The sequence below is a fragment of the Mustela lutreola genome, chromosome 7 (genome assembly GCF_030435805.1).
Source record: "Mustela lutreola isolate mMusLut2 chromosome 7, mMusLut2.pri, whole genome shotgun sequence".
Taxonomy (NCBI): Eukaryota; Metazoa; Chordata; class Mammalia; order Carnivora; family Mustelidae; genus Mustela; species Mustela lutreola.
In genome coordinates, this window is record NC_081296.1 from 66,499,285 (window position 1) to 66,522,112 (window position 22,828).

General features: G+C 38.4%; 1 protein-coding gene across 6 annotated transcripts in view; it reads left to right on the forward strand.

Annotated features, from left to right (window-relative positions):
* Positions 1-14,405, forward strand: part of EIF2AK4 (eukaryotic translation initiation factor 2 alpha kinase 4) — a 107,840-nt gene extending 93,435 nt beyond the window's left edge. For 5 of the 6 annotated variants that reach the window (XM_059181134.1, XM_059181136.1, XM_059181135.1 and 2 more), the window contains 7 exons: positions 4,451-4,563; positions 7,450-7,508; positions 8,357-8,454; positions 10,434-10,502; positions 11,027-11,071; positions 13,519-13,637; positions 14,170-14,405. In XM_059181134.1, the coding sequence (XP_059037117.1) occupies positions 4,451-4,563; positions 7,450-7,508; positions 8,357-8,454; positions 10,434-10,502; positions 11,027-11,071; positions 13,519-13,637; positions 14,170-14,227 (561 nt within the window). In that variant the 3' untranslated portion in view covers positions 14,228-14,405. Of the gene's footprint in view, positions 1-4,450; positions 4,564-7,449; positions 7,509-8,356; positions 8,455-10,433; positions 10,503-11,026; positions 11,072-13,518; positions 13,638-14,169 lie in introns of those variants that run through there. The other variant, XR_009355511.1, reaches the window with a different exon arrangement.
* The last annotated feature ends 8,423 nt before the right edge of the window (positions 14,406-22,828 follow it).

The following is a 22,828-nucleotide window of genomic DNA, read 5'->3' on the forward strand; positions in this document are numbered from 1 at the left end:
AAGAGGTTTTTAAAGTAAGGGGGGAAATGTCCTTTATATTTGCCATCTCTGGAACTGTTGATTCCTGTGTTGAGGCAGATATCATTCTGATTTCGTTTTACTTCTGCCTGAAGAATTTCCTTTAATATTTCTAGTCTGTACAGGTCTGCTGGTCATGAGTTTTCTCAGTGGTTATTGGTCTGAGAAAGTCTTCATTTCACCATTTTTTTTTTTTTAAGATTTATTTATTTTAGGGATGCCTAGATGGCTCCGTTGATTAAGCACCTGCCTTTGGCTTGGGTCATGATCCCAGGGTCTTGGGATTGAGCCCTCTATCAGGCTCCCTCTCTGCCTGTTGCTCCCCATGCTTGTGCGCTCTCTCTCTCTGACAAATAAATAAAATCTTAAAAAAAAAAAATCATTTACTTTATAGAGTGAGCAAGCAGAAGGAAGGACTGAGGGAAAGGGGGAGAATCTCAAGCAACTGTGGAGCCCGACACAGAGCTCAATCCCCAACCCTGAGATCATGACCTGAGCCGAAACCAAGAGTCCAATGCCCAGCCAACCCTTCCAAATATCTTTTTAAAGATATTTTTGCTAGATATAAAATTCAGGATTTACATTTTTTCTTTTTGCATTTTGAAGATGTGTTTTATTTTCTTCTGACATGATGGTGGTTTGTTAGAAGTCTGGTTTGATGCTCTGTATGATCTTCCTTTATTTTCTGGCACCTTCTAAGATTTTCTTCTGTCATTGATTTTCTACAGTTTGAATATGATATACTTCAATGTGGTATTCTCTATATTTAAATACCTGGTATTCATAGCTAGGACTTCTTTGAACCGTAAACTCATAGTTTTCATAAAGTTTAGAAATTCTTCAGGAGCACCTATTGGCTCAGTCGGTTAAGCATCTGCCTTGGGCTCAGGTTATGATCCCAGGGTGCCAGGATCAAGTCCCACATCAGGCTCCCTTCTCAGTGGGGAGCCTGAATCTCCCTCTGCCTTTCCCCCTGCTTGTGCTCTTTCTCTCTGTGTCAGATAAATAAATTTTTAAAATTTTAGAAAAATTTCAGACATTATTTCTTCAAATATTTTTCTGTTCCTTCTTTTCCTTGTAGGACTCTGATTATAGGATGTTAATCGTTTGCTATTGACCCACAACTCATTAAGACTCCATTTTTGTTTTTTTTTTTTTTCCCCTCTATGCTTTATTTGGGACCATTCACTGATCTTTTTGCAGTATCTTATCTGCTATTAATCCCATTGAATTTCTTATGTATTTTTTCATCTCTGTAAGTTTCATTTGTATCTTTATATGTCTTCCATTTCTCTCAGAGTTTTTGTTTCCTTTACATTTTTTACAAAATTTAGAATAGTCATTTTAGGGGCACTTAGCTGGCTCAGTCAGTAGAGCATGTGACTTTTGATCTTGGGATTGTGAGTGTAAGCCCCATGTTGAGTGTAGAAACAACTTAAAATCTTCCCCAAAAATAGTCGTTTTAAGGTGCTTGCCTACTAATTCCATCATTTCTGACACTTCTCAGTCTGTTTCTATCATTTCTTGAGGTTATGAGTCATATTTTCATACCACTTTGCATGCCAGTAAATTTTTTAAAAAGATTTTATTTATTTATTTGACAGAGAAAGAGAGAACAAGCAGGGGGAGCTGCATGCAGAGGGAGAGTAAAGGGAGAAGCAGATTCCCCACTGAGCAGGGAGCCTGACACAGAGCTAGGTCCCAGGATCCTGGAATCATGACCTGAATCAAAGGCAGATGCTTAACTGACTGAGCCACCCAAACCCTCCTGCCAGTAATTTCTGATTGGTTGTTAGACATTCCTGGATGCTAGGTTTTATGTCCCTATAAATACTGTTGGGCTTTATTCTGGGGTGTAGTTAAGATTCTTGAATTGCTTGATCTTTTCCAGGCTTCATTTTATACATTGTTAGGGCAGATCCAGGGCAGCTGTTGGTCTAAGCCTGAGTTAACCCCATTGGTACAAAGCAATACCCTTAGGAGGATTCTGCCTGTGTATTCTGAGGTCTTCTACCCTGATAAGAGTAACAACTCTTCCCAGCCCTATGAATTCCAGAAATTACTCTGCCTACTCGTTTCTGATGGTTGTTGCCCCAGTCTCAGAGAGTTTTCTTTCACTAATGCCCAGATCAGTTCTCTGGCAAGAATTGAGGGGACTGCTCCGCAGAGCTTCAGAAATTGTTCTTTCTCTGAGTGTGGAGCACTCTTCTCTTCAGTCCTCTGCCTTACAATCTCTAGCTGTCTAGGTCTACCTAAACTGTCTCCCCACCTGGGCAAGGCTCCGGGTTTTTTGGGTTCCATGTTCCTGTGCTGCAGTTTGCAGGCTTCTTCATCACAATAAAGGGGCACGGATATGGCACTCACTTTTTTTCCCTTCTCTTGAAAGATAGTTCTCACTGCTTGTTATCTAAGGTCTGAGAAACCATTGTTTTATGTGTTTTGTCTGACTTTCTAATTGTTTAAGGAAGGCAGTTCTTGCAGTAGTTATTCCTTTAAGATTTGGAAGTCCCCACTATTAGTCTGCTTATTAGTCACAAAATCATAAATGACCCTAAGAACAGGCCTCTTCCAGAACAGTGATTGCCATCAAGCCTCTGCTGGGTAATTTGTGCCATAACACACTGCTATAATTAGCGAATTTTAAAAACTTAACTCAGTCTCCTTCCCAAAATTTATACTCTGTGGTCTTAATTCTGCCTTCTGGAGTAGTCAGCATAGTAAGTCTAATTTTTCATCCTCTCAGCTATCTTCAAATAAATTGTAGACCACTGCCATGTCTCTCTGCCCTCTTTCTGGTTCAGACATTCTGGTTATTTAAGCCATTCCTCTTAACATGATTTCTCAACTCCTTGACCCTCCTAGTTAACCTCCTCTGGACATTCCTTGTCAATGTCTGTCTTCAAATGTGGCACTAGAATTCTGCAGAGAATTCTAGCAGATTCTGACTAAATGAGAATGCTCTCTGACCCCTCAACCCAGATACTGTATTTCTCCTCATACAGCTTACTACTGAACTCTTAGCAACCATGTGGCTCTTTGGCTTGTACTGAACTTAGCAACTAAAACCCATTGGCCCTTTCACAGTTACCACCATGTCTGGCTGGCCAGCTACAATGAGGGCTTTAATTATAGGACTTCATATTTATCTCCGTTAAATGTGATCTTGTTCATTCTAGCACATTGTTTCATCCAGTCTCTCTTTTGAATCTTGCATCATCTTCATACTTGAAGGGCAAGACATCAGTTCATTCATCCAGTCAGCAAGTACATTTTAAGTGTTCACAGTGTGGGAGGGATACACTTTAAGATCCTAAAGGATACAGGGACACTAAAGTGTTAGGCCCTGCTGTCAAGGATCCTATAATCTGGTAGGAAACATAACACAATCGTTCATGATTATGAGTTAGAAAATGCTAAATGCCATGAGAGTCCTACAGTGCAAGTTCTCTGAGGGTTTTAACAGTCTGGGAGATTACCTCAGAGGTAGCAGGGAAGTCTTCAGGGTGGAGGTGGGGTTTATGGGGAACCCTCGTGAATGGGCAGAATAGAGATAGGTGCTGATAGGAACTTTTAGGCAGAAGGAATGGCAAAGGTAATGGTAATTCTTCGAATAGCCTGTTCCGAAGTCAAGAGGGAGGCCGATAGAAAACTACTGTGAGTATTACCCTGAGTTAAGTCTACTCTGAGTGCAAAGAAGGATACTTCAGCAGGAGAGAATGGTTTTAGCTAGCTCCTAGACAACAAACTGCCAACCAAGGAATTTGGACTTTATGTAGCAGTGAGTGGGGAGCCAGCATGTGTTTTGGACAGAAGGGGACATCAGAGTGCTATGTGAGGAAAATTAATATGCAGGGGTGTGTAGCATGGAACGGAGTGAGAGGAAAATAGAGTGGGAAGAATATAAGGCTGCTAGAAGCCAAGATTGAGTGCTGGCCATGGAGTGAAGATGAAAGAACAGATACCATAGAAGTGGATGACAGCACTTGAATTTGGAATGGAGAAGGGGGAGTGCTCTGGAAACCGGTGACTGGTGATGGGATGTTTAAGGAGAAGAATATGTGGAAGTATTAAATGAAATAGGAGCTGGTTAGTCTTGGCCTTTTAAAAAATCCAATCATTAGTGATAATCTTTTCTTCTCTATACCAGAGTTTCTCAACAGCCACAGTGACTTTTAGGGCCAGAGAATTGTGGGGGCTGCTCTCCTAGGCACTATAAGAAGTTGAGCAGCACCCCAGGCCTCTACCCATGAGATGCTGGTAGCACCCCCTATAGCTATCACAACAAGAAAGCTCTCCAAACATTGCCAAATGCCCTGTGATGAGGAAAATTGCCCCTGGTTAGAACCACCAACCTGAAATGTTGACTTCGTTTTGTACTCTGATTCAGCCTGTTGGCTTCAAAAATTGATGGTTCTGTTTTATTCTTTTTAAGGTTAAGTCTTTTGAGAAGGAAAGGCAAACAGAGAAACATGTGCAGGAGTCTGATCTTATAGACCACGTTTTGCAGAAACTCAGAACTAAAGTCAGTGATGAAAGAACTATCAGGTAACAAAAGCCCAGAAAACCAGTTGTGACTACTTGTAGAACTTCTGTACCTTTATCTTAAACATCAGTTTGATCCTTTTGGGAAAAAAGATACATCAAAATAACTTTTAATGGATCATTCTGTTGCTTTTGAATAGCTCAGCAGTTTAAATATGTAACCCCTGCATAAGAATAATCATAGTTTCAGGGTTTGTTCTTCATAACATATCAGAGAATATTTTATCAGTTTGAAAGGCCCAATGGGCCAAAATTATCCTATTTGGCTTTTTAATCAGTACATTTTGGTAGTGTTATGTCAAAGTATTTGAAAGACCTAATATATCCTGGGAGAATGTCATATACTCAAGATGGAAATATAAATTGTTTCAACTCTCTGGATAGGAATTTAACAGAGTTAAGATTGCCTTAAAACTAAAAATTAAAAAGAAATGCCCAGTAATTCTACTTTTAGGAATTTATAGTAAAAATTATTCCATGAGGGTACATATAAAGATGCCTAGCAAGACATTGTTTAATAACAGTTTCAATTTTTTTGGTCTCAGAACCACCTTACACCCTTACAAATTATTTGAGGACACCAAAGAACTTTGTTTATATGGGTTATATCTATCAGTAATTTTTTAGAAATTAAAACATTTTTAAAATACTTATTTGAAAATAACAGTAAACTCGAGGCACCTGGGTAGCTCAAGTCAGTAGCTCCAGTCATGATCTTGGGGTCCTGGGATCCAGCCTATCCTGCTCAGTGGGGAATCTGCTTCTTCTTCTCCCTTTGCCCCTCCCTCCCCCCTCATATGTGCTCTCTCTCTCACACACACAAATAAGTTAAAAATCTTTAAAAAAATAAAATAAATCCATTTTCCAAAACAAAAATGTTGGAAGAGTGACAATTTGACATTTTACAGATAATGCATTGTTCTACATTTTTGTAATTTCTTTAACACTTCAGTAGAAAAAAACAAGATTATCACTATCTGCGTCTGCATTCAGTATGCTTTACTATCATCCATCATACAGTCTCTGGAAAATTCTGTAACCCATTTGTGAAAGGATGACCCAAAAAAGGTAGAGGTTTGGAAGAGGCTTTTTAAATCTGTAAAAAAAGATAAATAACATTTTATATTATGGTGAAAATTGTTTTGACCTTGCAGACCTGTGCAAGGACCTCAGGAACTTCAGAGCTCCCTAGACAACACTTGGAGAATCTCCAACAGTATTACAACACTGATGGGTAGAAAATTGTTTGGATTATAGTAAATACGATGAAATGGTGTATAGCCTTTAAAAAACATGATTCTAGGGGTGCCTGGCTGGCTCTGTCACTAGAGCATGTAGCTCTTGATCTCAGGGTCATGAGTTTGAGGGCCACATTGGGTGTAGAATTTACTTAAAAAAAAAAAAAAAAAAGATTCTTACATAGCTGAATTTATTATTGAAATCTGTCCACGGGTAAGATAAATGATCCTGGTTTTTTCAACCAAAATACATAGCCTACTGTCTGGAATGATATATCAGATTTTTTTAAAAGATTTTTATTTATTTGAGAGAGAGCACAGAGAGAGAGTGAGAGGGAGAAGCAGACTCCACACTGAGCAGAGAACCCGATCCCAGGACCCTGGGATCATGACCTGAGCTGAAGGCAGATGCTTAACTGACTAAGCCACCCAGGTGCCCCCCCAATTTTTAACTATTTTTAACCAGAAATAACTATAGTTCTGGTTAGTGGGATTACAAGGGATCTTAATTATCTTTAAATTTTTATAATTTTCTATAAATGTACAACTTTTAAAAATGTATTTGCTTTATATTTTTATAATATATATGCTTATTTACTATTTACATAATTTTTATATATGCTTATAATCAACAATACTTTTTTTTTTTTTTGCTTGTATCAATGATTCTTAATCGGGGGACATTTGGCACTGTTTGCAGGTATTTGGGGTAGTTAGAACTGGGGGTGTTACTAGTATCTAGTAGAGACCAGGGATACTGCTAATCATCCTACAGTACACATGAGTGACCCCCCCCCCCCAATACCCCCAGCCAAAAATTATCTGGCCCCAAATGCCATAGTGCCAATAGTGAAAAACCTTGGCTTATATAAAATAAACATTCTTACTTTCTTCTCCCTCCCTCACCCCAGGCTCCTTCCCATCTGCACCTAGCTTGAATAAATTCACTGTTAGGCTTTTTCTGAGGAAATAAAATGTTCTAGAAGAACCAGGTATTAGGATTACTGACCTCCAAAAAAGGTAGAGGTTTAGAAGAGAAAACATAAAATACTCCACTAAATTAATAGTACAGACAAACATTATTAAGACACTTAAAAGGCCCAGATGGGATTCAGTTTTAGCAGGGAAAAGTTTAAGATCTCTCTTCCATGTGCATGATTACTTCCCTGTTTTCCCAAGATAGAGTGCTATTGTGTCTCTCAAAGGCTGTAAGCTAATTCAATCTTTAAAGAAATATCCATTCACAGCTTTTGAAAGAATCTCCCATTACTAAATGTTCTCTTGTGGGTGATCACCAAGGTTGCTGCCATAATAAAGGGGCATGCCGATGCTAATATTTCCTTGTATTGTGAGCAGAGCGGAAAGAACACCCATTATAGTTCATTGAAATTAGCCTCTTATGTTGAGCTAGCATTTCAAACATAGCTGAATAAATCCAAATGTTGTCTTTGGGCATTTAATTTGAAATGACATTCTTTGTAATTCTTAATGGCTCCTGACCAAAAGCATAATTAAGTTCAAATTTTATTTCTCCCACTAATAACCAATATTTAATTTCTACATTGAATAGGAAAAAAGGGCTCACTTTAAGTTATCTTGTGTTGCTCTACTGACTGTTTTCTAATTGTTTTTTTTTTTTGCTTGTTTTTAGAGAAGCTTCTGATAATCTTGCAGTGCAAAATCTGAAGGGGTCCTTTTCTAATGCTTCAGGTATTGACTAATTATAATCTAAACATAATAATGCTCTGTGTGTGTGTGTGTGTTTGCTGCTCTAACTCCTTGTTGCATCAGAAATATATCTTTAAAGTAACAGATAAAATTAATTGTACCAAACAAATGGAATTTCTCTCTATGCTTTTAAACTCACATCCTAGAAGAGGACTAGGAGTTTAGTGATTACTCTAATTGCAGTACAGCTCTGTCTTCCTGCCTTATTTTCACAACCAGTTTAATCTTCCTTTGACTCAGTTTACTGTACAAATTAAATGTGGTTAATTTTCCTGGGAATTTTCCCCACACATAAGATTGAAAGCCAAGAGGGAACAGTGGTGATAGTTAAGTCTTTAGTTTCATCACATCTGCTAGTCTTACTGAAAAAGAAATGTCCCACTTATGTCCACAGGAAGACATATTTGCCTTTTAACAAAGAACTGGGTCTTTTTGGTTTGTTAGCACTAACTTTCTGCCACTGTTAGATTTCAAATACTATGAGGAATTTAAAGTATTAGAGTTTGAGAGATAGTAAGTTTTATTTTATTTTATTTTTGCTTTAGGTTCATGAGGTTTGGGTGACTTGTATAGAATCCCTATGTCTTTGTCCTTTTCTGCTCCCACTCCTACCTGAGAATCTTGACAGAAGCACTGAAACTTCTGGGGGTTAGGGTTCTGGGTTCCTCCAGGTCACGAGCAGCTAGTTGCAGAGATGGAAAACAAAGCCCAGATAGAAATCTAGCCCATAGAATCACAGTAGAGTGGTATTCCTCTATCTCTGCCATCTCTGTGGTGTGTTACAGAAAGTGGGACCAGATAAGACCATAAATTTGGCAACTCTGTTTCAGGTTTGTTTGAAATCCATGGAGCTGCAGTTATACCCATTGTGAGTGTGATAGCCCCAGAGAAGCTGTCAGCCAGCACTCGGAGGCGATATGAAACTCAGGTACATATACTTTCCTCAGCTTTCTAATGTAAACTACAAAGGAGGAAGAAAACTGGAAAGGACGATAAGAAATGGTTTCCTGGAAAGAGTTTTCTTTGCACTCCCTTAACTTGATAGCTTCTGAAAATTTCATCAACAAGGCATCTCTCTGGTGTTAGGATTCTGCTCCATTTGTCCTCCCGAAGAGGCATCCATGTACATTATAGGCACCTACAAGTATCGTCACTAGAAGCACTGTCAGAATTACTTGATCTAAACAAAGACTTTGTGATTTGGATATAATGACAGAGGGGTTGCCTTGTTTCTGTTCTAAGTAACAGAGCAGGGATGCCTGGGTGGCTCAGTTGGTTGTCTGTCTGTCTTCGGCCCAGGTCCAGATCCTGGGGTAGAGTCCCACATTGGGCTGCTTGCTTAGAAGGAAGGCTGTTTCTCTCTCTGCCCGTTGCTCCCCTCGCTTGTATGCTCTTTCTGACAAATATATAAGTAAATAAAATATTTATTGGAAAAAAGAAGTAACAAAGCAGAAGAGAACTATTCCAAGACTTTGGAATGTTTTTGGTATTTGCTATCTGCCTAGTTCTGTGTGAAATGCTGCATAAAATTTAAAAGACATGGCATGACCCCAATCCTCAAAGAGTTTGTAACCTTAGAAGCACAGGCATTATATACTTAGAGAACAACAAAAGAGAAGTAACAGAATGCTGCATTAGATACACTGAAAGTGAGTGTTGGACATGGGAACATTGTAGAGATCAGTGTCTGCTTGGATGATAGATGAAGGCTTCCTGGAGCAGGGAATCCCTGAAGTATTTAAATAGGTGGGGAGGAAAGATAGGGCAGTCCTCCGGTTAATGAGCTAAGTCAGGACACTGGCCTCACTTGGGAAGTGGGTATTAGAGAGCAGTCATTATTTAGAAATATGATTAGAGGGGCACCTGGGTGGCTCAGTTAAGTTTTCTGACTCTTGATTTCAGGTCAAGTCATGATCTAAGCGTTGTGAGATCAAGCCCCAAGTCGGGCACCATGCTCAGGGTGGAGTCTCCTTCTCTTTCTTTCAGCCTCTCTGCTTGCTCATGCTCGTTCTCTCAAATACTTTTTTTAATTACCATATAATGTATTATTTGCCCCAGGGGTACAGGTCTGTGGACCATCAGGCTTACACATTTCACAGCACTCACCATAGTCCATACCCTCCCCAATGTCCATAACCCAGCTGCCCTATCCCTGCCTTCCATATCCCCCTAGAAACCCTCACTTTAAGAGTCTCTTATGGTTTGTCTTCAAATAAATGAATCTTAAAAAAAAAAAAAAATGACTAGATCAAAATAGAAAAGATTAAGTTACCTCACTTTTATAGCGCACTCTTAGCTGTTTCTCAGTATAGTGGACCGGCAACTCATTTTCACATCTTTGTTCTATGCTCATCCCCTACCATATTTCAGTTCCATGTCCTTATTGCTATCATCTTCCCCTTTTTCCAAATTTAGCTTAATACCAAAATCCCCTTACTTCCACATGCAGTTTCAATGCCCTGAGCTTCTAGGGGTCATTTCAAAATTATAAAGAAATAAGTAAGTGGATTATTATCAAAACAGGCTTTAGGGGGTGCCTGGGGGGCTCAGTTGTTAAACAGTTGCCTTTGGCTCAGGTCATGATCCCAGGGTCCTGGGATAGAGCCCTGCATTGGGCTCCCTGCTGGGCAGGAAGCCTGCTTCTCTCTCTACCACTCCTCCCTGCTTGTGTTCCTTTTCTTGCTGTCAATTACAAATCTTAAAAAAAAAACACAAAACTATAAAATCTCAGTTGTCCCGAGATCCAGATAGGCTGGGCATTCATCTTTCCAAGTCGTAGATAATCTTTGGAAGCCCTGCTAGGCCTTAGTTTGTCCCTCATGGTTGTTTACTACAATAGGAAATAAAATGGCAAGAACAATGATTTGTGTTGACAGGCTCTGAATTCTGACATGTCTTCTTGTTTAGGTACAAACACGACTTCAGACCTCCCTTGCCAACTTACATCAGAAAAGCAGTGAAATTGAAATTTTGGCTGTAAGTTGCTCTAACGTTTTTGAAAACTGCCTGTGTCCCTGTCATCAAAGTCATTTCCTCAGAGGTCAGGGCATTTTTGCTCCCCACGCACAGTTTGGGGATGCAGGCCTTTCATCACTGATGTGAACCGCATGTAATCTAAATCTGTAAAAACTGGGGAGAAAATGAAAGGTTTTGTGTTTGTCCTGTATTCTTCATCTGGAAGATGGGGGGGCAGGGGAAGTAAAAACAAGAATCACGATTTTTCTAAAATGTTTCAGACCTTTGCCTTATTAACACATGGAGTATAAGCAGCAGCATGAAGCCTTTGGGGTGTACTGTGAGGACTGGGGCTATCTGTTTGCCAGTGCTGACATCTTACTACTCAATGGTTCATTTATATGTGCTTGATTTGATACAGCACAGTAGCATCCCAGATTGTGTAATCCTGACTCATGTTGCTCCATCCAAAGTGACACCATTGTGACAAGTCAGTATGTGCTGCCTAGGGTCCCCTGACAGATGACATTTTTGTGTATCAACAGGTGGATCTACCCAAAGAAACAATCTTACAGTTTTTATCATTAGAGGTAAGCAAGAGGAATTCTTGTGCATTGTGGCCTTTAAAATTCCGAAGCTTTGCTATTATTTTGCCAAAACATAGTTGAAAATGGCATTACTGGGCGCCTGGGTGGCTCAGTGGGTTAAAGCCTCTGCCTTCGGCTCAGGTCATGATCCCAGGGTCCTTGGATCGAGCCCCGCATCAGGCTCTCTGCTCAGGAGGGAGCCTGCTTCCCTTTCTCTCTCTCTCTCTGCCTCTCTGCCTACTTGTGATGTCTGTCTTTAAAATAAATAAATAAAATCTCAAGAAAGAAAGAAAATGGCATTACTTTCTTAGTGATACTAGATATTTTTCGAGCAGTTCCAGAAATTTACTTAACATTGTTCCTTTTATGTGACATAGATATTACTAAACAACTAAATCAGATTTTGAGAGAATCATAATTTTCTAGTGACTTTCAAATTTCAGAGATTAACATCTTACACATTTACTTTATGTCAGGCTCTGGCAGGCCTTACTCTAAGCATTTTTCAAATATTAATTCATTTAACCATAACAAGCTCAAGAGGTAGGTACTGTTATCCCCATTATATAAACAAACAGAAGCAGAAGGATTTTACATTTTATGGAGAATGGAAGAAGAGATATTAAGTATCTTGTTCAACGTCAACCTACTAGTAACGCTAACAGAGACAAGATTTGAACTTAGGCTAGGGGAATCTATATTCCTAACCACCATACAATGCTGCCTCAAGACCTTCATTTCAACTAGGGAAGGATATATAGAACTAGAACTACATGAAAAATATTTTTGTAAAAATTAAGTTAAGTCATTAGATATATTTAAAACTTTTATGGGTAGCACAGAAAACAAATAATCCAATTAAAAAATGGGCAGAATATATGGACAGACATTCTTCTAAAGAATAAATACAGATGGCCAACAGACAGATGTATAGATGTTCAACATCAGGGAGATACAAACTAAAACTACAGTGGGATTTCACTTCATATCTGTTAGAATGGCTAAAATCAACAAGGCAAGAAACAACAAGTGTTGGAGAGGATGTGGAGAAATAGGAACCCTAATGCAGTTGGTAGGAATACAAACTGGAAAGTTAAAAATGGGGCGCCTAGGTGGCTCAGTCTGTTAAGCATCTGCCTTCAGCTCAGGTCATAGCCCTGAGACTGAGCCCTGCATCAGGATCCCTGCTCAATGGGGAGCCTGCTTCTCCTGGTCCCTCCGCCTGCTGCTCCCCCTGTGTGTGCTCCCTGCCTCCGTCAAATAAAATCTTAAAAAAAAAAAAAGTTAAAAATGGAGCTACTCTGCAGTCCAGTAAATGCACTACTAGGTATTTATCCAAAAAATACAAAACACTAATTCAAAGAGATACATGCACCCTTATGTTTATAGCAGCTTTATTTACAATAGCCTAATTACAGAAGCAGCCCAATGTCTACCAATAAATGAATGACAAAGATGTGGAGGGATGGGGGGGTGTGTGTGTGTATGTGCGCGCGTGCGAGCAGAACATAATGGAAAATTCAGCCATAAAAAAAAAAAAAAAGAAAGAAATCGTGCCATTTCAACAACATGGATAAAGCTAGAGAGCAGAATGCTAAGTGGAATAAACCAGAGAAAGACAAATACCAAATGATTCCCCTTTTATGTGGATTTTAAGAAACAAAGAAAATGAGCAAAGAAAAAAAGACAAACCAAGAAACACTCTTAATTATAGAGACTAAACTCTATAATTTAGAGGGGGGGATGGGTAAAATAGGTGATGGGGATTAAGGAGTACACTTCTCATGATGAATATGGAGTAATGTACAAAAAACTGTTGAATCACTCTATTGTACAGCTGAAACTAATGATACTATATGTTAACCATAATGGATTTAAGAAGTTTTTAGTGGGTAACCTTTTTATCAAATAGCCTAGTAACTTTAAAAAATCTGAGTAAGTATTCTTAATAGCAAAGATAACGAATTACAATACAGCTATAGATGATTTTTTTTAATATCCTATTAAATACCTTTTTTGCTTATCTGGAGCATTTAGTCAGATTTGCTCCAGAACTGACATTTCATACACCTTCTGATGTCATCTTATAAATGGGCATATATGCCACTGTGCTTGCAATTACGACTTTATGATCCACTCAGGTGGAGGTGCACATAGGTGGTACTTCCGTTTTCCACAAAATAAATGGGCAGAAATAACTGGTCTAAAGGTACAGTAGCACACTGTGGCTGAAGCACTGAGCTAATTGGGATCAAATAAGGAATCTTGTTGTAAAAAAAATTGATGCTTCAAAGGAAGAACCCTAGCAGTCGACCCACTGGTTCTGTCTATAACTGGTATTTTTTTCAGTACACTTAAAGGGGGAATGGCAGTGGCATTTCATCAGTGACCCAGGAAAAGCCAGTTAATAAACGTTAGTAGCTGTATTAAGTCTTATCTATTTTTCCTAGTGGGATGCTGATGAACAGGCATTTAACACAACTGTGAAGCAGCTGCTGTCACGCCTGCCAAAGCAGAGATACCTCAAATTAGTCTGTGATGAAATTTATAACATCAAAGTGGAAAAAAAGTAAGTTATTGCTAAGGTATTACAGGTGTCAGTATGGGTTAAAACTCAAGGGATTTAAAGTGACACATTTTATTGTCTTGTTGAGGGTTGATGGCTGATAAACCATTGTTAGAACTGCACCTGATAATCAGTAAATCTTGTTCAGGACTGCAATCACAGTTACAATTTGTCAATAACAAAACTCAGTACTGCCAGGAGTAGCTGTCCCAATTACAATTTTCGTCACCCAGGCAACTTCAAGCAGTGTTTACATTAAAGGGAACTGCTGTGACTGCTTTGCTGTAGGTCCTCACGTGGGAATGCCAGTCATTCATGTTACCATCTGCTTAAAAGGCAACAAGAAAACCTGTGAAGTGTTTTATGTAGGGCCTTACATACAGACCCATGCCACTCAAAGCTTCTGTAACATATCATTTTTTTAATCACTAGCCTTCCATCTTTTTTTTAAACAAAACTTACAGTTAAGTGTTCTAAAAAAATTTTAAGTTTGTTCTTCATCCATTATATTGATCCTACCTTTTCTCTTTTGCAGGGTATCTGTATTATTCCTGTATAGCTACAGAGACGACTACTACCGAATCTTATTTTAATCCTAAAGAATGGTCATTATCTTGTTCTAAGATAGGAGCTTATCCTATGAAATGTTGTACATTCATTGTAATTTTAACTTTACATTGTAAGAAGCTGCCCTACAAAGTTGAGCTTTGTAAGTTTTTCATATGTAATATATAAATTTATCTTTTTTAATATAATAAATGCTTTCATATACCTGCTGCTTTTGAGTTGCAAATCTGTTAACACTGAAGGCTTTGTGGCACTAGAACACAAAATAGCCCTGTTTTTTCCCCTTAATTCTAATTACTAAGGAAGTGCCCAAGCCACCCCCAATAAATCAACCCCAAAGGTCCAAATCAAGACACACAGTAATTAAAGCAGCAAAAAGTAGTAGTGAAGAGAATTTTAAAGTAGCAAGAAAAAACAGTTACTACAGGGAAACCCTGTAAGGCTATCAGCTAATTTCTCAGCAGAAACTTTCAGCAGGAAGGAGTGCCATGATAAATTCAAACTGCTGAAAGAAAAAAGCCTGCAGCCAAAAATACTCTATCCAGCAAACCTAACACTCAGAAGAGAAGGATACAGAGTTTCTCAAATAAAAGTTAAACACATGACCACTAAATCAGCCCTATAAAAAGTGTTAAAGATCTTTGACTCAGTGGACAGAAAAAAATCATAGTAGCCACAAGAAAAGTACAAAGCACCAAAGCAATAAAATTAAGTATATCTGTAAAAATTAGTCAAGGAAGAACAAACAACAAAAAGGATGTAAAGTATGACACCATACACTTAGAAATGCAGTCGGGAGAGAAGTAAAGAACAGGTCAATCTTAAGTGAACATCAACTTTTAGACTGCTATATACTTATGAAGTTAGATACTAACCTAATGGCTACCACAAATTAAAAATCAGTAATGGATATCCAAAAAATAGAGAAAAGAATACCACTAAGGAAAGCCTGCAAACCATGAGAGCAGAGAGCAAGAGAGGAAAGAAACCAAGAACTACAAAAACAACCATAAAATAAGTAACAAAACCATACACAAAAATAAATTCAAAATGGTTGAAAAGACCTAAATGTAAGACAGGAAACCATCAAAATACTAAAGGAGAAAACAGGCAGCATTTCTGACCTCAGCCATAGCAACTTCTTCCTAGACACATCTCCAGAGGCAAGGGAAACAAGCAAAAGTGAACTATTGGAACATCATCAGAATAAAAAGCTGTATAGTGAAGGAAACAAACTAAAAGGCAACCAACAGATTGGGAGCATAAGACATACTGGATAAAGGGCTAATATCCAGAAATATAAAGAATTCAACAAAACACCCCAAAAGTAATCCAGTAAAAAGTGCAGAAGACATAAACAGACGTTTCTTCAAAGATCTACAAATGGCTAACAGATGCATGAAAAAATGTTCAACATCGCTCATCATCAGGGAAATAAAACCACAATGAGATACTACCTCACACCAGTCAAATGGCTAAAATTAACAACTTAGGAAACAACAGATGTTGGCAAGGATGCAGAAAAAGGAGAACCCTTTTGCACGGTTGGTGGGAATGCAAACTTGTGCAGCCACTCTGGAAAACAGTATGGAGGTTCCTCAAAAAAGTTAAAAACAACTATACTATGAACCAGCAATTGCACTACTAGGTATTTATCCAAAGGATACAAAAATGCTGATTTGAAGGGGCACATGCTCCCCAATGTTTAAAATAGCTTTATCAACAAAAGCCAAATTATGGAAAGAGCCCAAATTTCCATCGACTGATGAATGGATAAAGAAGATGTGATATATATACACAATAGAGTATTATTTAGTCATCAAAAAATGAAATCTTGCCATTTGCAACACTGTGGATGGAACTAGAATGTATGATGCTAAGCAAAGTCAAAGACATATATCATGATCTTACTCATACATGGGATTTAAGAAACCAAACAAATGAACATAGGAGAAGAGAAGGAGAAATAAAAACAGAGAGGCAGGGAAACCCTAAGTGACATTTTAAAAAAAGATTTGAGAGTGAGAGAGCATGGACACAAGTTGGGGGAAGGGCAGAAGAGGAAGAAGCAGACTCCCTGGTCAACCGGGAGCCTGACGTGGGGCTGAATCCCTGGACTCCAGGATCATGACCTGAGCCAAAGGCAGATGCTTAACGGACTGAGCCACCTAAGTGCCCCAAACCATAAGTAACTCTCAACTATAAAGAACAAACTGAGGGTTGTGGGTGGGGAGGGGAGTGGGGGGGTGGACTAAATGGGTGGTGGGCATTAAGGAGGGCACTTATGATGAGCACTGGGTATTACATGTGAGTAATGAATCACTAAATTCTCCTGAAACCAATACTACACTATATGTTATCTAACAAATTTAAATAAAAGTAAGTCACAAAATGACACTAAGTACAAAACTATCAAAAATTACTTTGCAAATGGACTAAATGCTCCAATCAAAAGACAAAAGGTGATGGATAAAAAAGTAAGACCTATCTACATGTTGACTATAAGACACTCATTTCAGTCCCAAAGACACCTGCAAACAAAGTGAAAGGATGAGAAAGCATTTATGCAAATGGAAGTGAAAAGAAAGGAGGGGCGGGGTGTTGCAATCCTTATATGGGACAAAATAGACTTTAAAATAGAGTATTATGGTACCTGGGTTACACCTGTGTTATTAATTGTCTGACTCTTGGTCTCGGCTCAGTTCATGATCTCAGGGTCATTAGATGGAGCCCCACACTGAGCACTGCATTAGATGGACTAAATGCATCTGGGGTCTGTGCTTAGCACATAGTCTTCTTGGTATTCTTGCTCTCTCTCTCTCTGCCTCTGTCTCTCCCCACAATCCCACAGTCTCTCTCTCTCAAATAAATCCTGGGGTGCCTGGGTGGCTCAGTTGGTTAAGTGTATGCTTTTGCCTCAGGTCATGATCCCAGGATTCTGGGATCAAGCCCTGCATCAGGCTCCCCATACCTGCTTCTCTCTCTCCCTCTGCTGCTCCCCTGCTTGTGCTCCCTCTGTCAAATAAATAAATAAAATCGTAAAAAAAAAAAGTCTTTAAAAAAATAAAAATAAATGAAAGACTTTAACAAGAGATGAAGAAGGGCACTACATAATAATAAAGGGACAATCCAACAAGAGAACATAACAATTAAAACTCTTTATGCACCCAACATGGAAGCACCCAAATACTTAAAGCAGGCAGTAAATAAAGGAAGTAATCAAGAATAAATAATACAGTAACAGTCGGGGACTTTAACACCCCACTTATATCAAAAGATATATCATCTTAGGAGAAAATCAAGGAAACTGGTTTTCAATGATACACTGGACAAGATGGATCTAACAGATATATTCTGAACATTCCATTATAAAATAGCAAAATACACATTCCATTCAAGTGCACATGGAACACTCTCCAGAAGAGATCACAAATCAGTCCACTAAGCAAGCCTCAACAAGTAAGTTATACCATGCATCTTTTCCAATCACAATGCTATGGTACTAGAACTCAACCACAAGGAAAAAATCTTCCTGGAAAGAGGGACACCTGGGTGGCTCAGTAGGTTAAACATCTGCCTTTGGCTTAGGTCATGATCCCAGGGTGCTGGGATTAATACCCACATCGGAATTCTTGCTCCGTGGGGAGCCTGCTTCTCCCTCTGCCTGCTGCTGCCTGCTTGTGCTTGCTCTCTGGCAAATAAATAAATAAAATCTTAAAAAAAAAAAAAAAAAAAAAGTCTGGAAAGAGCACAAATACACAGAGGTTAAATAAGATGTTACTCAACAGTGACTGGGTCAACCACAAAAATCAAAAAGGAAATAAAAAAAATACATGGAAACAAATGAAAGTGAAAATACAATGGTTCAAAATCTTCAGGATGTGGCAAAAGCAGTTCTAAGAGGGAAGTTTATAGCAAGAGGTCTACATCGAGAAGCAAGAAAAATCTCAAATATAAGCTTATACCTAAAGGAGCTAGAGAGAATCAACAAAACCCCAAAGCACTATTAAAGGGAAATAATAAAGATTAGAGCAGAAATAAACAGAAACAAACAGTAGAAGGAATTAATGAAATCAGGAGCTTATTCTTTGAAAAGATAACAAAATTGATAAACATTTCGCCAGACTCACAAAAGAGAGACTCCAAAAGCAGAAATGAAAGGAGAAATAACAACTGACGCCACAGAAATACAAAGAATTATAAGGCAATACTATGAAAATTAAATGCCAACCAATTAAGACAACCTAGAAGAAATGTATACATTTCTAGAAACATATAACCTCCCAAACTGAATCAGGAAGAAACAGAAAATTCAAACAGGTCAATTACCAACAATGAAATTAAATCAGTAATCAAAAAAACTGAATGTGGGGCACCTTGGTGGCTCAGTTGGTTAAGCATCTGACTCTTGATCTCAGTCAGGTCTTGATCTTGTTTTGAGTTCAAGCCCCATTGGGCTCCCTGTTAGGCGTGGAGCATACTTAAAATGAAACAAACAGAACACTACAAATAAAGAGAACTACAGGCCAATATCTCTAATGAACACAGATGTTAACATCCTCAACAAAATATTAGCAAACTGAATCCAACAATATATATATTTTTAAATATTTTATTTATTTATTTGTCAGAGAGAGAGAGAGAGAGCGCGCGAGAGCACATGCACAAGCAGGCAGAGTGGCAGGCAGAGGCAGAGAGAGAAGCAGGCTCCTTACCGAGCAAGGAGCCCGATGCGGAACTCAATCCCAGGACCCTGGGATCATGACCTGAGCTGAAAGCAGCAGCTTAACCAACTGAGCCACCCAGGCATCCCTAACAACATATTTTTAAAAATCATTCACCACAATTAATGGGATTTATCCCTTGGATGCAAGAGTGGTTCAGTATGCATAAATCAACCAATGTGATACATCACATCAACAAGAGAATGAATAAAAAACGCATGATCATTTCAACAAATGCAGAAAAAGCATTTGACAAAGTACAACATCCATTTATGATAAAAATTCTCAACAGATTCAACAGACTACATTGAGGGAACATACTTCAACATAATGAAGGCCATATATGAAAAACCCACAGCAAACATCATGCTCAATTGTTGAAAACATGAGAGATTTCCTCTAAGGCCAGGAAAAAGACAAGGATGTCTGCTCTCACCACTTTTATTCAACTTAGTACTGGAAGTCCCAGTTACAGCAATGAGACAGAAAAAGAAATAAAAGGCATCCAAATTTGTAAGAAAGTAAAGCTTTTTTAAGAAGCTATTTTATTTATTTAGAGAAAAGCATACAAGCAGGGGATGGGTTTAAGGGAAGAGGGAGAAGCTGACTGCTGAGGAGGGAACCCGATGTGGGGCTCAATTCCAGAACCCCAGAATCATGACCTGAGCTAAAGGTAGACATTAATGAACTGAGCCACCCAGGAACTCCAAGAAAATAAAACCTTATACACTACTTGCAGATGTCATGATACTACTATATAAAGAAAATGATAAAGACTCCACAAAAAAAAGCTATTAAAACTGATTAATGAATTCAGTAGGTAGCAGGATACAAAAGCAACATACAGAAATCCATTGCATTTCTATTACCTTTATACTAACAATGAAGTAGCAGAAAGAGAAACTTAAAAAAAAAAAATCCCATTTACAATTGCACCAAAAATTACAAAATACCTAGAAATAAACTTAACCAAGGAGATCAAAGACCTATACTCTGAAAACTATAGAACACTAATGAAAACTGAAGATGACATACAAAAAAATTTAAAGATATTCTGTTTATGGATTGGAAGAACAAATATTAAGATGTCCACACTACCCAAAGCAATTAATGCCATCTCTATCAGAATACCAACAACATTCTTCCCAGAACTAGAACAAATAATCCTAAAATTTGAATGGAACCATAAAAGAAACCAAAATAGCCAAAGCAATATGGAAAAGAACAAAAACAAATGGGACATACCACAATCTCAGATTTCAAGATACACTTACAGAGCTGTAGTAATCAAAACAGTATAGTACAGACACTACAGACATACAGATCAATGGAACAGAAGAGAGAGCCCATTAATAAACCCATGACTATATAGTCAATTAATCTTTGACAAAGGAGGCAAGAATATGCAATGGGGAAGTCTCTTCAGCAAATGGTATTAAGAAAAATGGCCACTTTCTTACATCTTCCAAAAATAAACTCAAAATGGATTAAGAACCCTAACTAGAAGACGTGAAACCACAGAAGTCCTAGATGAGAGCACAGCTAGTAATTTCTCTGACATCTGCCATAGCAACGTTTTTTTAGATGTCTCCTGAGGCAAAGGAAACAAAAGCAAAAAGAAACTATTGAGACTACATCAAAATATAAAGCTTCTGCACAGCAAAGGTAACAATTAACACTACTAACAAGAGAACCTATGGAATGGGAGAAGGTATTTGTAAATGACATATCAGATAAAGGATTAGTATCCAAAATATATAAAGAGCTTACATAACACCAAAAACCCAAATAATCCAATTAAAAATGGACATAAAACAGGAACAGACATTTCTCCAAAGAACAGATGGCCAACAGACATATTAAAAATGCTCAACATCAGTGGCACCTGGGTGGCTCAGTTGGTTAAGTGTCTGCCTTTGATTCAGGTCATGATGTTGGGGTCCTGGGATTGAGCCCCACATCGGGCTCCCTGCTCTGCCGGGAGTGTGGTTTTTCCCTCTCACTCCCTCTCTGTGCTGTTTCTCTCAAATAAATAAAATCTTAAAAAACAAAACAAAACAAAAAAAAACCTCAACATCACTCATCATCAGGGAAATGCACATTAAAACCACAATGAGATATGTTATCACCTTCAACCTGTCAGAATGGTTAAAATCAAAACCACATTGTGCTGGGCAATGATGTGGAGAAAAAAAACCCTCATGCACTGTTGGTGGGAATGTAAAGTTTTCTACACTGTAGAAAACAGTATGAAGTTTCCTCAAAAAATTAAAAAGAACTACCATATGCTCCAGTAATTCACTACTGGGAATTTACCCAGAGAATACAAAAACACTAATTTGAAAAGATAGAAAAGATAGATGAACCCCTAGGTTTATTGCAGCATTATTTACAATAGGCAATTATGGAAGCAGCCCAAGTGTCCATTGGTAGATGAATGGATAAAGTGGTATAAATATACACCATGGAATATTACTCAGCCATAAAAAAGAATGAAATCCTATCATTTGCAACATGGATGGAGCTAAAGAGTATAATGCTAAGTGAAATAAGTCAAAGAAAGATATATACCATATTCTTTTTTTTTTTTTTAAAGATTTTATTTATTTTTATGGCGACAGAGATCACAAGCACGCAGAGAGGCAGGCAGAGAGAGAGGAGGAAGCAAGCTCCCCACTGAGCAGAGAGCCCAATTCGGGGCTGATCCCAGGACGCTGGGATCGTGACATGGGCTGAAGGCAGAGGCTTTAACCTACTGAGCCACCCAGGTGCCCCAGCCATATTTTTATACTCCCATGCAGAATTTAAGAAACAAAACAGACCAAAAAGAAAAAGAAAAGAAAAACCAAAGAGACTTAACTATATGAACAAACTGATGGTTACCAGAGGAGAGGTTGGTGGGGAGATGGGTGAAATAGTTGAAGGGGATTAAAAATTCACTTATCCTGATGAGCACTGATAGAATTGCTGAATCACTATGTTGTACACCTAAAATTACTGTAACACTGTATGTTAACTATACTGGCATTTAAAAAAATGTATCATTTGGAAGCAGGATACCGGCACTTAAAAAAAATTTCAATAACCCATTTTGCAAACCTGCTCTCTTGAAAAAAGTAATATTCTTTTCCCCCCCCCACAAAAAAAAAATACCCAAATCAAAGGGCTTATCAGCACCACAATCTAACCAATTGAGCTAAGGGGGGGGGGGCTTTTAATCAAAGGGCTTAAAGAAATGCAGTATTATATTTAACTTGGAATCATTATTTCTGCTGATTCTGTAATGGGCTTATCCTTAAGGTGATTAAGCAAAGTCTCACTTGGCTACGTGACTCATTCAAATCTGCAAAAGAAACGATGTTAAATTACACAGCTAGTTGGGAAGAATACAACTTTTTATAAAAGTGTGGGTTGTTTTTTTTTAAAGATTTTATTTGAGGGGCACCTGAGTGGTTCAGTCGGCTAAGCATCTGCCTTTGGCTCAGGTCATGATCCTGGGGTCCTGGGATCGAGCCCCACATCAGGATCCCTCTCCTCCCTGCTTGTGCTCTCTCAAATAAATAAAATCTTAAAAAAAAAAAATTTTATTTGAGAGACAGAGTGCATGAGTTGGGGAGAGGGCTACGGGGAGAGGGAGAGGCACAGAATATCAAGCAGATTCTGCACTAAGTGCAGAGCCCACCATGGGGCTCAATCTCACAAGCCTGAGATCACAACCTGAGCTGAAACCAAGAGTCTGACACTTAACTAACTAAGCCACCCATGCACCCTAAACTGTCAGGTTTTAATACCAATAACCTAGAACATAGGGTAAAGGCTATTCATAATCCTAACACTCCAGAATGAGTAATTATTACCAGAAACTATTCACAGAGGGTAGGAAAAGTAATAAATAACAAATGG